The sequence below is a fragment of the Lathamus discolor genome, chromosome 1 (genome assembly GCF_037157495.1).
Source record: "Lathamus discolor isolate bLatDis1 chromosome 1, bLatDis1.hap1, whole genome shotgun sequence".
In the NCBI taxonomy this organism is placed as follows: Eukaryota; Metazoa; Chordata; class Aves; order Psittaciformes; family Psittacidae; genus Lathamus; species Lathamus discolor.
In genome coordinates this window covers 113412117-113427001 of record NC_088884.1, presented here as the reverse complement: position 1 = coordinate 113427001, position 14885 = coordinate 113412117, and the positions used below count along the sequence as shown (strand labels likewise).

The window sequence follows — 14885 nt, the reverse complement described above, 5'->3', positions numbered from 1 at the left end:
GATTCACGTAAATCTCCTTCTAACGGGTGCAACTCAGAAATACAGCAAGGTGAGGGGCATGTGTGCAACTGCATCTGCTTCTTGCTACAACGAACACATCAGCAAAAAAATCAAACAAATTTAATCTCATCATTAAAGTCTGTTCCTGTAAGTCATAAACAAGTGGAAAGCATGATGCCAACAACCTTTGGGATTCACCTTCATTTAACATCCCTCCATTCCTTTTTGCGGGATAAATAAGGCTCTTTCATACTTTTTCAGCTATCAGTGCCTGCTTTGGCATCCTCTACCCAGCCAGGGCAAGCCAACAGTACTGGCACTTCCAACAAACACCACTATCAGCACTGTGTCCCTTCTGAAGCACACAGGGGCAACACAAGTGAGTCCTAGAGTATGTTATCAATTTAACAAAGCCATTCCTGCCAGCTCTAATACTACGAGCATTTACTGTTGCTTGTAATTCTACTGGAAAAGTGGGTGAAGAACAGTCTTACAGAAGAAGGAAGAAGAAACTTTCAAAGCAACAGTCTCTGCTGTTCAAAGAGCTGTCCACGGAGGCTTCTTTGCTACAGAGTAGATTGCTTCTGTACTCTTAGCTGCATATGGAACAAAGCCAAACCAGTCTAACATAATAGCCTGCTAATAGACAGCTTTCTTTTTCAAAATGTTTTCCAGAAAGGGAGAAAGAATATCTCCTCTCAGCACTGAGAAACAGAGGTCCAGTGCAAGCAGACACACTGCTCCCAGAGAAGAAAAACAACTGCAAGCATGCAATAGAAACAACAGACCTTCCCACCTTATCAGAAGTCTCTCTTGCTCAACAGCCACCCCCAAACAATAGATAGCCCCTTTTCCATGGACCCCCACCCCCTTCAGAGCCACTGAAGCATCTCCCACTCACCTTCACATATAGTAATAGGTAGTATGTAGATAATAAAGATATCTTTTCAGACTCCTTGTTAAAATAATTTTATGCTCATTGTATTTAGTCCTCAAGTGATTCAACTAAACCATGCTGCAACCAAACGCTTTTGGGCCATAATCAGGTTGTCTCAATTGCATATAAACCTCTGTCCTCAGCGTTTCTTATCAGCTGTCTCTCAGCATCAGCCTGCATTAGCTGAGCCTGACAAACTTAATTATGTCTGAGGATCACTACTGAACAGAATCAAAATGAAAGCAACCACGTTAACATAGTCTTTCAACAGCACGGTTCCTCCATGAAGCTGACAAGTTACTGGGAAAATATGTATGAGCCAAAAGGGTGGTAATTTGCAACAACAGCTACAATCAATTTAATCTACCAGTCATTTCCATTCCCAAAGCATCTATTACTATTTGCTAGATTTCTGAAATCAAAACTCCCTCAAGGTCACTTCACCCATCCTAGTAGCAAAGATAGAGCAAGGTTATGTTCAATGTGTGAATCTCAGGATCAGAATTACAGTTACTTATGTTGGGAAGTGTCTCAGATACACAGTAACCTATTGTTCCAGCCTGAACTTGCCATTCCCCAACACAAATGTTGCCCAATCCTAAACTTAACTTGTTCAAGGGTCTCCTGACACCTTCCCTGACCCCACCTGCCACTGATCTTAAGAGGGTCTGAAGAATCTTAGGTTTAATAGGTGCTATGTGCATTAACATGCAGCATCTCAGCTGTAAAAATGTAACTCCTTGTAATTTCAATGCTTTACATATTTATATCAGAGAATCTGTAAGAGATAGTGGGTATACTTACGATGCACTTTTTGTTACAGAAATAAAAACAGTGATGCTTTTATGAAAAAGCTGATCTAGTTTCTGGACCAAAAGCAATCACATTTTCGTAATGCTTAGCAAAAAACCCTGCATGACTTGAGCAACAAACCACAACCCATACTTTAACCAGACAAAACTTTTCTACTGCTATTTAAAAAGTATAGAGAGAAGTGGATAAAGTCATATCCAGATGGTTGCCAACCCTTTACAGACCACAGGAAGCTGTAGGCATCCCACTTTCTGGTCTCCATTTGAAAACGATGACAATAGAGGAAGAAATGAGCATGGATACAAACCAAGTAATACTTGGATCACCCCTCTGATTCCAGCCCAGCAAAGATGAACAGTTACAACGATGTGCTCTTACACTCTTCAGCCATCCCAAGTGAAAGCTGTACTTGTTCAAAACCTGCAGATGCCTGGCTAGTCCCTAGAGCACAAAGGGATTGGGCAGGTTCACAGAGGCAAAGTGAAGCCACACTTTTAAGGTGTCCATTGCAATGTTTTACAAAAGCACTTAAATCAGTCAGAAATAAGTTAAATCAGAACATCCAGCCAAGAGAGTTTATGCCTTTGTTGTTTTTTTTAAAGGAAAAAATAGTTGTCAGACCATACAATACGTATAAGATGATGTGATAAAATGGGTATACTGAAACTGAGTCGGTGACTTGTAAGAGTTCACAGCTCCGGGTACTGTTCTGAGGCTGTGTGATAATTTTGCTGAGAGAATCAAGAAGTAATCGAAAGTGATTGTGCACTCAATGCGCACCATGTGCCAACCAAGATGCATGATTTGCACTTAGGCAGACATTCACCTCATTCTAGCTGAAGTATAAAGCATTGGCTTAACCTCACTTGTATTTCCTCTACTGACCCCACTGACAGCTGGCACACGAACCAGTGTGGCTTTGCTGACAAAGGCAGTTCAGTTGCTTGTCTGTTGAGATGCTCAGGAAAACTGAAATGTTTGTTTGTTTGAGTGCTCATGCACACTCTGCCACAGGCAGTAGTGGTGCAGGTTTTGGGATCACAGCAATGCTTGTCATTTCCTGCTCTGAAGAAAGCTTAGAGCAGAAATGGAGGAGAATGAATACATTAAAATAGTAACTACTAATGCTCTTGGGTAATACATCCAACTTGGAATGTATAAAACAAATATTAAAAAAATATAATTTAAATAGCTTCCTTGGGAAACAAAATAAATTCTGCATTTGATATTAATTTATTTTTTTTTAAAGCTATTCATATTGAAGTTTCATCTTTACCCTTTGTGTCCTGAAACAGCTCTGGGTCAACTACGGAACTACAGAGCATTAAGATAATTCATGAGGGCAGGAGATACAGTCTTCAGAGTGTAACTACTTCACATCCCGGTTCTATCTCATGAACTGAGTGTCTCATCTTTCCCATTATCTCATTCTGAAGCCTAGTTGTTCTCCGAGTCATTGTCTTCATCTTCTTTTCCAGACAGAGTATGTTTGGTTGAATCACTGGCTTCCTCCAAAGGAACAGCCCCTTTCCGCTGTGGCAAGACACTGAAAAAGGCCTCCTTCCAGTCTCTCTTCTCCAGGTATGCAAGGATGATCTCAAACACTGCAACATCAAGAAAGACCATCAGCTCTTTTACGGGGACATAAGTGAAATTCTGACAGGAACACATCCTCAAATCCATCTTTACAGAGGTTTATGTGCACTTGGTTGTGACATCTTCAGAGTAAAGCTGATGAAGTACTGGCAGAAGCAGACAAAACAATTCTGCTACTGCTGCAGTCTAAAGTGAAAGCACACACTTTGAGTCTCTGGTTGTAATACAGTTACTACAGCACTTCTTTTCTGCAGCAGCACTGGTTTGAATTAATTCCTCTCAGGGACAGAAAGAATGGCTCCTCCCACCATCCTGAGTACTTCAGGTCTTACCAGTGCCTAATGCTTTCTGATGCTTGACAGGAATACTGCTGTGGATGTACTTTAGCAATGAGTTTGTCCCCTCGCTAACATACAGACAGCCGGAAGTCTTCCTAAAACCTGCTATAAATTAGCTTTCTCTTTCATTTCTAGCTGTGCTTAGAGCAAAAATCCTTACTGATCTCTTTATTCTGTGACCCCTTCTTGCTGTTTCTATTATGCTAACCATACAGTCCACCCTCCTCCTGTTTCAGCTGCCAAAACTTTCCCTGACTGACAATAGATCCAAACTGCATTACATATAAAATTCATCAGCAAATTCTTACTTAGAAAAATCTTAGGCTACCTAAAAAAAAAAAACCCTCTCAAAACAGATTGAGAGTGTTCAAACCCTGTGGCTCAGCAGCAGCAGGGAAGGCAGGAAGTGGCCCTATGTACAGCTGGTAAGCCAGACAGACTTGGATGACAAATCTGCAACAGAGGGGTGGCTCTTCAAGCTTGAAGCTGAAGAAACAGTGCTAAACACCACTGAGGAATGCTGACTTCAACAAATACACCCAGCACAAGCATTCTTGATGCTAAGTGACAGACAGCATATGAGAAAGGATCAAAGGAGCTAAGAAGGGAGAAAAACATTACAGAGGTTAGGCAGGTGTGCAGAAAGGGAGAAGCAGCATGGATCTCGCACTCATGAGAGTCAAGTTACAGAAAAGGGCCTTATTTACTAGAGGCTTCCTGAAACCAGGTTTACTGGACAGCCACCTGCTCTCTGTGACATGGAGCTTGAAGAGTTGGCCATTTTACTAAGCAGGTTATTCACTTGAAACATACTGTTAAGGTATGAGCTCTCAAAAGACTGTATTCATATCCCCTCACACAGAAAGCATCTGTGGCTTAAGAAACAACTGGAGTATAAGGAGTATGTTTCTTCGTCCTTGCTCTAGAACTTCCTTTATCTGCATAGTAAAACCAGAACTGGTTGAAAGAGAGCAGCTTCCATAGGAGAATGGAGGCTTCTACAATGGGCTGCGACAGCAAGAAAAGTCTTTTGCAAGGACAGAAAAAGGTAGCAGGAACAGTTGGTGGACATCATTCTAGAGGTGAATGAAGCAATATGGTAACATATATTACAAAGTATTCGTCTTGGGATACAAACCTAAACAGGAGAAAAGCTCTCTCAGCTACACTTGCAGTTGTGTTTTGCAATACAGTGTCTTACACAGATACCAGTCTTCCAAGTTTTAGAATTCCAGATCAAGTTAGAAAAAAAATGTCTCATCTTACACTGTGTCAGTTTTATAGCATCAAATATTTCACACACACGCACACACGTCCCTCATCCCATTTTAACATGGCAATGCAGGCACTGAATTTTCTGTGGGAATACATGAAGACTTCATCCCAAGATAGAAGGATTATACATCAGTAAGTAAAAAGCAACAAGCGAATTCACCTGTGAATGAATGTCAATCTCCCACCACGAGGGTCCATTTAATTAAAGTGCCTCATAGCCACAGCAGCTCAGAGACAGTTTCTTCTTCTACAAGACTTCCCAAATTCACACCTACCAAAAGTAGTTCCGCAGGGACCAGGAATGTCCCATAGTCTCATGTGGCGAGCCCTGCACTGTACTCTGCTAGCTTCAACTTCTGCATTGAGGGTGGGAACCCAGAGGCCAGAATAACCAAATCAGAAGAGAAAGGGCAATTACAGAGTTACAACAAAGCAGCAAAATGCAAAAACCTCAGTGCAAATATCCTCCTCACCCAGACAAAATTTGTAACATGAGACTTGATAAGCAGCTTGATTCTGTCCACCTCACTCATGCCTCGCTCCCTTGAAAGCTGTCCTTTTGGATTTAGGTTGCAGACTATTAGGATTACAAACATACACCAGAGCCTTAATTGCAACAGTAAAAGGTACCTCTGCTTTCGGTGGTGGCAGACTTGGGTTCATTTTCCTGCCCCAAAATCTTGAGCAAAACACTATAATATTTATAGCTATAATATAATATTTACTCTAAAAGGGTCTGTGCATTAAGAGCCTTTCATCTGCAATTTGAAATGTTTTAGAAATGCAAGGGAAGACGAGCTCACTCAAAATGAAACCTTGCCAACTGAACGGCAGTGAAATCAGGTGCCTAGATCTCTGGCACAAAAAACACGCAAAAGACCATAAAGCAGATAAATGAAAGCCTCAGTGTAAATAACTCAAATTATACCCAGCGCTCAAACATCTACAACCCAGCCCCAAGAAATGTTGACACTAGAGGTCAGTATAAGATTATTGCAGAACAACTCCAGTAGAAAGCTACAGCTATCATAACTCTTGATGAATAACACTTAAAATCCTATTCTGCTCTATATAAAGCAACATTTAAAGATCAGGTTTTAGAAACATGTAAATTCTTACAAATACACGAGGTTTGGTAATTTTTAATTCCAATGATCCGCTATATTCTCCTTCATGTTTAAATAATCTTTATTGTCATGTACATACATACCTCATCAATCAATGGCATTTTAAGAAAAAGTCATCATCAAGCAATGTGGTACATAATAAAATGAACTTGAAATAAAGCAAGCTAAGAGAAAATAAGAAAATCCAAAGTGGGGCAAAATAAAGACTTGGACACCATGTCAAAAATCTCCATAAAGGTTTGAGTAGGCTCTATTTTGCATGTATTTATATTAAATGACACTGAAAGCTAATCTAATGATAAAGCTGAAAGTTTAGAAGGAGTGGGATTCAAGACTTGGTTAAGCAACTGTATGCTTTTAAATCAGTTTAAAACGTGGTTTTAAATCTGAACCAGGAAACCAGGTAAAAATACAGTTATGAAAGCTCAGCAGATGGGAGTACTACTGAGATGAGGTACGTCTACAGGTACCTAAGCAGTTACTGCTGAACGAGGTGTCCAAAGAGGTGAAAGCATCACATTTATCCTCTCCTGCGATAAAATACATGGGATAGTTTCCAACATTTTACACATTAAGGCTGGCAACAAGAGCAGGATGGTAAGGATACCAAAATTATTCATGGGACAAGTCAACAGAATAGCAAGCACACTTTTAAGTAGCTAACACATCATCCTTTACATTAACCGTATCTGAAATACTTGAAGGCCAGGACAGTTTCTGTATCCCAAAGGCAAGTAGATTCAAGAAATATCAACAAAATAAAATAAGATTTCGGCATCTGTACTACAGTGTACATTTTGAGGGTTTAAATTCTGAATATCACAGGTATATTCTATAACAACATCATTATATTGTGATCTAAAACTTACCATGATTGACAGCTAATACTTTCCGACTCTTCATCTTGACAAAGTTTCCAAGGGGGAGCTGTGCATGACCAATTCCCTGCTCTACAGCCTTTTTGTAAGTAATTCCCTGTAAAAAAAGACACCAAAAGAACTGGACTGAGAATCACCATTTCAGATCAGCCCATAAAGATTACTACAAGTACCATTTTTCTGGAAAGAGTTTTACCAGTGCTGCCATGATCTTGCTTTAGAAGGTATTTATGAAAAGTAACTTAACCTGGTTACACAGTACTTGCTTCAAGGGCTACCTCTGGAAAACTTACTGCTTTGAACATATGTCACACTGTGATGTATAGCCAGAAAGATTATAAATAAAACTCGTTCAAGCAGCTGCAGCTATAGAATGCATCAGCTATAGCCTGTCCTAAAGGTAAGTTTATGCTTGAGTACAAAGTTACTCATATTGCAGTAACTGGGTATTTTTTCAGAGGAAGAGTAAAGGATAAGGAAATTTTGTTTGCTTTTTTAAGGTTGGCAACTCCTGTGCCAAAGACAGGCAAAAAAGCCCCTTGAAAACTATGTGAACACTTCATACCATAATGACTACATAAAGGATCTGCTCCAACCTGCTCCCACCCTTTAACTGTGGATTAACTGTTGAAGTATCATTTGGTATGGTTTAAGATCCATTCCTTTTTTTAGCATCACATTGAAATATTAAGCATGTCACCAGAAATTACATAGGAGTGTCTTTGAAGAAAAGCAGCAACAGTGCTTTAACTTCCCAGCTGCGTCCTCAATGACATTCCAGGTCCACACAGCACGATCCCACGTACAGGTATGGAATCAGATCCCCGAGGCATGTATGTTACTTAGCCAAGTCCTCCTGACAAGCAAACTTATTCAAAATGGACATCCAAGATCCAAGCGCTGCTCTTCAACTATATTTGGGCACATGCACATACAAGTGCATGCACACACACAAGTGCATGAACAGAAACCAAACCCTTCTGTCCGAAAATACGGCCCTCAGCTGAGCAGTGTTATTAATTCCATTCCTATATTTAAAATTAAAAGATAAAATCCTACAAAGTTCTGCATGTCTGTGCTCTGGAACAGAAGCTGCTTCTACCACTACAAGGTTTTTTTCTCCCATTTCTCCAAAATTTCTTTTCAAGCCTTTTTTGAAGATGCTTTCTTGTTATTGATTGTTGTTAGTTTACACAGGAACAATGCTCATGTCAAATAAGGTGCAAAAAAACCCCAAACACCCCCCCCACCTCCTCCAATAAACAGCTGTAAAGAAACAGACCCACAGTTTACCTTGTGGTGGTTGTGATCCACCAGTCCTCCAATGACATAGGCTTTCTTCTCATCAAGCTCACTGAGAACATCTGGGGAGTCTGAAGTAAGATATACTAGGTCTTCTTTCTTTATTAGCTCAGTATAGTGCTCTGTTCTAATTTGAATATCCTCAAAAAAAGGTAGTTAAAATAAGTTACATTTAAGTGATGAATTCCTGGGCAAGCTTTACAGACCCAAGATGGAACTAGCAAATAGAAATCCAAAAGCATGCAGTCATTCCCCATCCATCATTCATGTTTTGGTATGTAGCACAGTGCAGACTGATTTCTGCATAAGTAATCCACAGTCCCTACAGCACTGACTGTAAAAATCATCAGGAAATTTTCCAAAACCCCAAAAGAACTTCACAAATCTTTAAGTTCTTGTGACTCCCTTCAAATGTTACCATATTTCTCTTAGGGCCAAATAATTTTCAAGTCTACCTTTCTAAAAAAGGTGAAACCAGAAGCAAATGCTTAATTAACACTACTTGTTTGATAACAGTATTTTATGCTATACTTTTGCAAAGCAGCTATTATGTAAGACATGATACGTAAAGTTGTTCATTTGAAATTGTTGGAATACTGGTTACTGGTTTAACAGGGAGTCGCAAGGAAAGCCAACATGAGTTTGCCCATAAGACAAGCTATTGCTCTAAAGAACACTTCAGTGTTAAGAGGCAATATAATGGAAGTAAAGGTGCATACAGAGAATCACATCATAGAACTAGAGAATGGTTTGGGTTGGAAAGGACCTTAAGTTCATCTAGTTTCGACCCCCCCTGTCATGGGCAGGAACACCTCACCCTAGACCATGTCGCCCAGGGCTATGTCCAACCGGGCCTTGAACACTGCTGGGGATGGAGCATTCACAACTTCCTTGGGCTTCAAAGTCTTATTTTTTGCCAATAAAAAAAGACCACTGTCAAGACAGACAACTGTCAGAGCTGCCTAAATCAAGCAGTCTTGCTTAGTCTATTAACCTAGTTAGCAATTATAATTAATGGGTCTTTCTCTCTTTCTCCAGACATAGTCAATTATTTACCTTCCAGTTCACCCATCCTTTGTTACTTTCATTCATGTTGCTCTTCAACTGTCCCCCATGGCTGGTCAAGTAAAACTTCAAAAAGAACAAACAAGAGGTACAAAATACTGAAATGTTAACATGCCAGCTGTTTCTTCACAAGACTTTTTCTACCCTTAAATATTAGCTAAAACTCTTCATTATTTTAGCTGAAAATGGTACTAAGATGATATTCACATAGTTGTTGACACATTTAAAAGAAAAATCAGTCACTTTTTTTTTTTTTAATCCATCCCACATAAAACTGAGTATCAACAGAATCTTAGTGGCATCCAATATCTGGCATTCTTCATCTGCATGCACATACTTTTTTATATACACAGGGATTTTTATAACATGTGGGTTGAAAACTAATCTGCTGCAATAGAAGTAATTTTCTTATTAAAAACAGGCAGCTTTAATACCTTTTTTCTACTACAGTTCTCACCACTTAGGCCACAGCTGTCTTTCTCATGTGCTTTGTACAGGGCAATAGCTCAGTCTGTTTAAACATACCTGCACAGGATGAAATGCTTTGCGGTTTTCTGCGTAACATCTCTGAATTTGCTTGTGAAGCTTCTTAACATCCTGTATACAACACAATTTGTTTTTACATAGTCCTTCAGACAGACCACCACAAAATGCTTTACCATGAGCCAGTCAGAAGCTAGAAAGAAAAAGGAAGCTTTTAACTGGCAAAAGAGGCTTCTAAGACTGTGTGGACATCAGAACCTGAGAGAAAAAACAGCCATTGTGAAGAGATTATGCTGACAAGAAACCACACACATCTTCTACAAAGTGTACTTAAGACACCTTTATGCATATACTTGATTTACAAACAAAACGAACAAACATCACTGGGATTTAATCATATGCAATAACATACTCAAAATTAATCTGAAGGATCAAGCAGATTTATCACTGTGACAATATTCATCTTTCACCAATAATATAAACTTAATAATAGCTTATATTTAACGAACGTAAATCTACATAATTAACCTGAAGAACCCCAGAACAATGCAAATAATTTAGTGGCTGACACTGGCATTTTAACCTGATAATTTAGACAACAGTTAACTATAACTATTTAAAATGCAGACAACTTAACTTTTAGTCAATTATGGGTTTTGTATGGGTTTTATTTTTAGTCCTGAAAGCAGTGTTTTGTAAATGTAACAGATTCCCATTTTAACATGAACCATCATTATATTACTTTGATTCATGTAATGCTTTGATATCTCCAAAGGATTTCAAATAAACTAGACTTCATCACTACAATATCGCAAGTTTCTATACCTGCAATATTGTAGTGATAGATACTAGAGAAAGAATGTAATTTACCCCATTGCTAAAGGCCACAGCCATCTTCACTTACAACACTTTGCCCTTCCTGACCACCTGCAGAAGTGCTAGTTTTTCTATCAGGCCTAAGAGGGGCTCTGCCTGACAAAACATACGTTTCAAATGATGAAGATCAGTAGAAAATGCCCAGTCAGCCTCTCTGTGACTATCAAGGGGGACTTCTGGTCTCCTCTAGGGCACTGCTGAAGGGCTCCTCAGGGAACCAAGTTCCAAAATGCCAACTGGAGCTTCCCCAAAATTCTGAGTTGAGTGGCACGAGCCCCTGTTAGTACTACACATGCTCTGCAGGACACTCAACAAGTAGCCAGATGGGCTTTGCAAATGCTTGAATTCAAGCAGTGTTGCAGGGCAGTGAAGCCCCTGGGAGCAGGCGAAGGGCTCAGGGTAACAGGGAGGGGAGAAAGCCACCTCAGAAACCAAAGGCTGCACTCTTACAGGATGCTGCATATTAGCCTAGCTTATACAAAGGTACATTTCTAAGCCTAAAAAATTCAGCAACTGACAAACAGGTCTGGGAGTCATCAGAACCTGAAACATGCTACCCATCCTCCGCAAGCTGCTCTCCAGGTTTTGTGCTCTAACACAATTGCACCAATGCTGTCACTGGAGAATCTTTCAACACTTGTATGTGATGGGTGAATTTCTTTTACCTTTAGCACCATCAGGTCATCAAAGCTGCAGTCCACAATGAGGCGAAGTGTACTAGGAACAACTTCCCTTCGCACACGCTTTCTGTCATTCCCTTCATTACAGGAGTCCAATTTTGACTGACGTTCTTGTTTTCTCTTCTGGCGTTTTTCTTTTCGTTTCTGCCTAAATAAGCAAACAAGTCAATCTTCAAAACCTACAGCCAAATCTGCTGAGGAATGTCTCATACACGTAAATGCACATTTCAATGATCAAGGTAGTTGTCCCACAACTGTGGTGGTTTAAACTTACCCTGTTGCTTGCACTTGTGTTAGATGGATGGCAGCACGAAACACAGACCCTGTCTTTGTGAAGTTCTGTATATATGTACAGCCATCTGACACAAATTCAGTCAACAGTGAGGGTCTCATGGATTTAAGGGTACTTTCAGTCACATCTCATAACAGAAACAACCAAAAAGATTGCCAAAACTGCAGCATCACAATGTGGAAGGCAATTTGCCTCCTGTTTCACTGAAGAGTTTGCCAAAGGCTTCTGAAGCAATTGTTTCTTCTCCCTGTTCCCCTGATGGGAGCAGACAGTTAGGAGATCAAATTTCAGAGACAGCAACAGCCACTCTCTTGGAAAAGAGCACTTTACATTCAGCAGGACAAGAATAAACCACCTCAGCCCATTTGCAGGTATGTTTTTTCTCAACATGATAAACTAGAAACTCAGCATCTCCCAAAACTATTTTAATAGATTGTAAGTCAACATAACTTACAGCACAGCATTTCAGGTGTCAGAAGAAATCTGGTTTTATTCACTATCTTTGTGATATTCACCAAGTCTGACAGCACCAGGGAAGCAGGGCATTCACAAAGGAACAGGGCCACAAGTTATTCCTCCCTTCTGACAAACCAAACCCATGCAAGTTTAAATCCCTCCTGATATCCTCTTCAAGTTGAGGAACACCTCTAGTATGAAGAAAAGATGCTTACCTTTATAACTTCTTCATATGCAGATGGAGTAACCTGTGACTACTGCTTTAAACCTGTGGCGTGGGAGAAAACTGGTTCAACTGCCTTGGTTTGCTAAAGCAATCTACACTCAAATTCTACTGACACATCGTTATTATTAGCACTACAAACTACACATGACCCTAGGAAAGCTATTTTGCAAACCATACCTCCGTAGATCTTTCTGTTCTTCCCACTGTTTCTGCTTCAACAGCTTCTTCCTTTGCCTCTTGGACAGGAGCTCAAGGCATTCTTCCTTGTTTGAGCCTGTCTCCTGTCTCTCTACTGGACTGCCGCTGGACTTAATCTTTTCTTCCACATTGGGAACTTTAGGGGACATTGTATTTTCTGTTGGCACCTCTGGGCTTTCTATTGGTGTTTCTGATGACATTAGCTTCTGAACAGGTTTACCGACTGGTTTCTCAACAAGTGATAAATATTTCATTAAAAGCAAGCTTTTTCTTTGTTGACTCTGTAATAACCAAAACAACAGCACAAGTGTTATTAACAAGAAGTTCAACTAGAACAAATATCCCTCTTTACCTACCATAAACCTGAATAAAGAAAAAATAATACAGTATAGCCTTTTTTGTTTGTTTAAAGCTAGGTTAGTATCTCTGCAAGCTGCAACATATAAAATACTAAAGAGATTATAACCCATATTCAGATCACATCTAAAACTCTGCCTGCTACATCTGCACCTATTTAAAAGTTTCCAATTAAAAACTTTGTGAAACACAACTGCACAAAAGTAGGGAATCGTAGTGGATTAAATGTAAAAGAAAAAACAACAGTACTATTATGCCTACAACTATCTCAACTACATAAACAGAAAAAGTAAGAGGCTTCTTGTGGTATAACTATGGCAGCATTTTAGAGAAATGTAATTTTAAAGATCCTAAAGCCATTTGGGGGAGGAGGGAGAATTGTGATCAAGCTGTACCCCTTCAGAATTACTTTTTATTTCTTCTGAAATCAAAGCCATTGGCCAGCCACTGCGAGTGGACAAAACACAGCAAGTAAAGGGATGAACACACCAAACTGTTACTCAGCAAAACCTTCTGTGTTCGAGCCAATTACAACTATACCACCTCCCTCCCAATAGCAAGTATTGGTATTTTTTATACTAGTAGCTACCCAACCACATGGTTTTCCAAAAATAACTACTTCACTAAAGAACTACATCCACAGCCAACATGCATTAAAACAAAAGAAATCCCCTGACTTCTCCTGTAACAGAAGAGCTGGAGAACACACAAAACCCTGGAAAGCCAGAAGTGTTTTAGTTAATATGCCCCGATTTCCGTGTCTGTGGATGTTAAGCCATAAGGCCCAGGGAGTGAGGATGGGTTTAGGTGCCAAAAGGCAAGGCTTCGCATGGCATAGGGGCATCTGCACCACCACAGCATGTATACCCTGCGCAGACCGAGTTCTATACACACAGCTGTGGGGGTATATATAGGCACACGCACACATCTATATATACACATACCCACACGTACCCACACGCATTATATATGTAGAAACACTCGCGTTATTTTTGCTCACGCGCCCCAGCACTTCGTAACTCAACATAACCCAAGTGCCGGGGAGAGGGAAGGGGGGGCCGTGACCCTGCCACAGACGGCAGCGACAGCCGGGCGTGGGGAGGGGAGGTTATCACACTTCCCAGGTCGCGTGGAGGCCGCCATCTTCCCCTCCTTCCCTCAGAGGAACAGCCGAGCCCGAACCCCGGTTCCCCCCCGCCCGTCCCCAACCACCAAGGGGTAGCAGACGCGGTGGGACAGGAAAGAGACTACAACGTACCCACAGGGCCGAGAGGCAGGTGATGAGAGGCAGAGAAGAACAGAAGCAGCAACAGCGCCCCATGGCCGGCGCATGCGCGCCTTCCCGCCCGCCACGACTACAAATCCCGGCGAGCAACGGGCGCGGTGATGGGCGCTGCCCCGGCGCTGAGGGAGGGTCGCCTGGCACTGCTGTGACAGTGACGGCCCTATGAGCGGCCGGGCCCGTCACTGCCTGTGCCGGCGGGCAGGCGGCTGGGGAGTTGTCTTAGCCAGGTCCTGCTCCGCGCGGGGGGTTTGAGCTGATCGCTATTTGCTGAGCGGGTTCTGGTTTCCCGTGGGACGGCTTCCTGCCAAATAAAACAAAATTAAAACGCTACAACCGTAACAAATGCAGGTTAGCCATGTGTTGTGTGGGGTTCCCATTTTTACATCATAGAGTCATGTAAAGCAGTTTGGGTTGGAGGAGAGCTGAAGATCACCCAGTTCTAACACCCCTGCCACGGGCAGGGACACCTTCCACTAGACCAGGTTGCTCAAGGCCCCGTCCAGCCTTGCCTTGAACACTGCCAGGGATCATTGCTCGTAACAGGCTGGCTGTCGGCGGCAGCTGCTGCCAGCCCTGCCATGCTGCCCTGCCGTGACAGCGGTGTGAGTGACGGTGGACATAAGTGGTCAGGCTTCAGGGGCTTTCAGGGCCTCTCCTTGCAGGCAGGTACACAGGAGAGCTGACTGCTTTGAAACACGCCA

The 14885-nt window shown here is 41.4% G+C and overlaps 1 protein-coding gene across 2 annotated transcripts; it reads right to left on the bottom strand.

Moving 5' to 3' along the window:
* Positions 1-2320: 2320 nt before the first annotated feature.
* On the bottom strand, positions 2321-14280 carry TRMT10A (tRNA methyltransferase 10A). 2 transcript variants are annotated; one of them, XM_065691470.1, is made up of 8 exons: positions 14158-14270; positions 12522-12823; positions 11356-11518; positions 9857-9928; positions 9323-9397; positions 8258-8407; positions 6956-7061; positions 2321-3354 (listed from the first exon to the last, which is right to left on the bottom strand). In XM_065691470.1, the coding sequence occupies exons 1-8, from the start codon at positions 14218-14220 to the stop codon at positions 3188-3190; spliced, it is 1098 nt and encodes a 365-aa protein (XP_065547542.1). In that variant the 5' UTR covers positions 14221-14270; the 3' UTR covers positions 2321-3187. The 2 variants fall into 2 exon arrangements, with proteins under 2 accessions (XP_065547542.1, XP_065547544.1); XM_065691472.1 differs by lacking the exon at positions 2321-3354 and adding an exon at positions 3361-5315 and having other exon boundaries at positions 14158-14280.
* Between the last annotated feature and the right edge of the window lie 605 nt (positions 14281-14885).

Coding starts and splice junctions, on each gene's coding strand:
- TRMT10A (XM_065691470.1), bottom strand. CDS start 14,220: ATGGGGCGCTGTTGCTGCTTCTGTTCTTCTCTGCCTCTCATCACCTGC. Junction 11,519..12,521: donor GAACAGAAAGATCTACGGAG/GTATGGTTTGCA, acceptor TTGCTTATTTAG/GCAGAAACGAAAAGAAAAAC. Junction 8,408..9,322: donor AAGGATGGGTGAACTGGAAG/GTAAATAATTGA, acceptor CCTTTTTTTGAG/GATATTCAAATTAGAACAGA.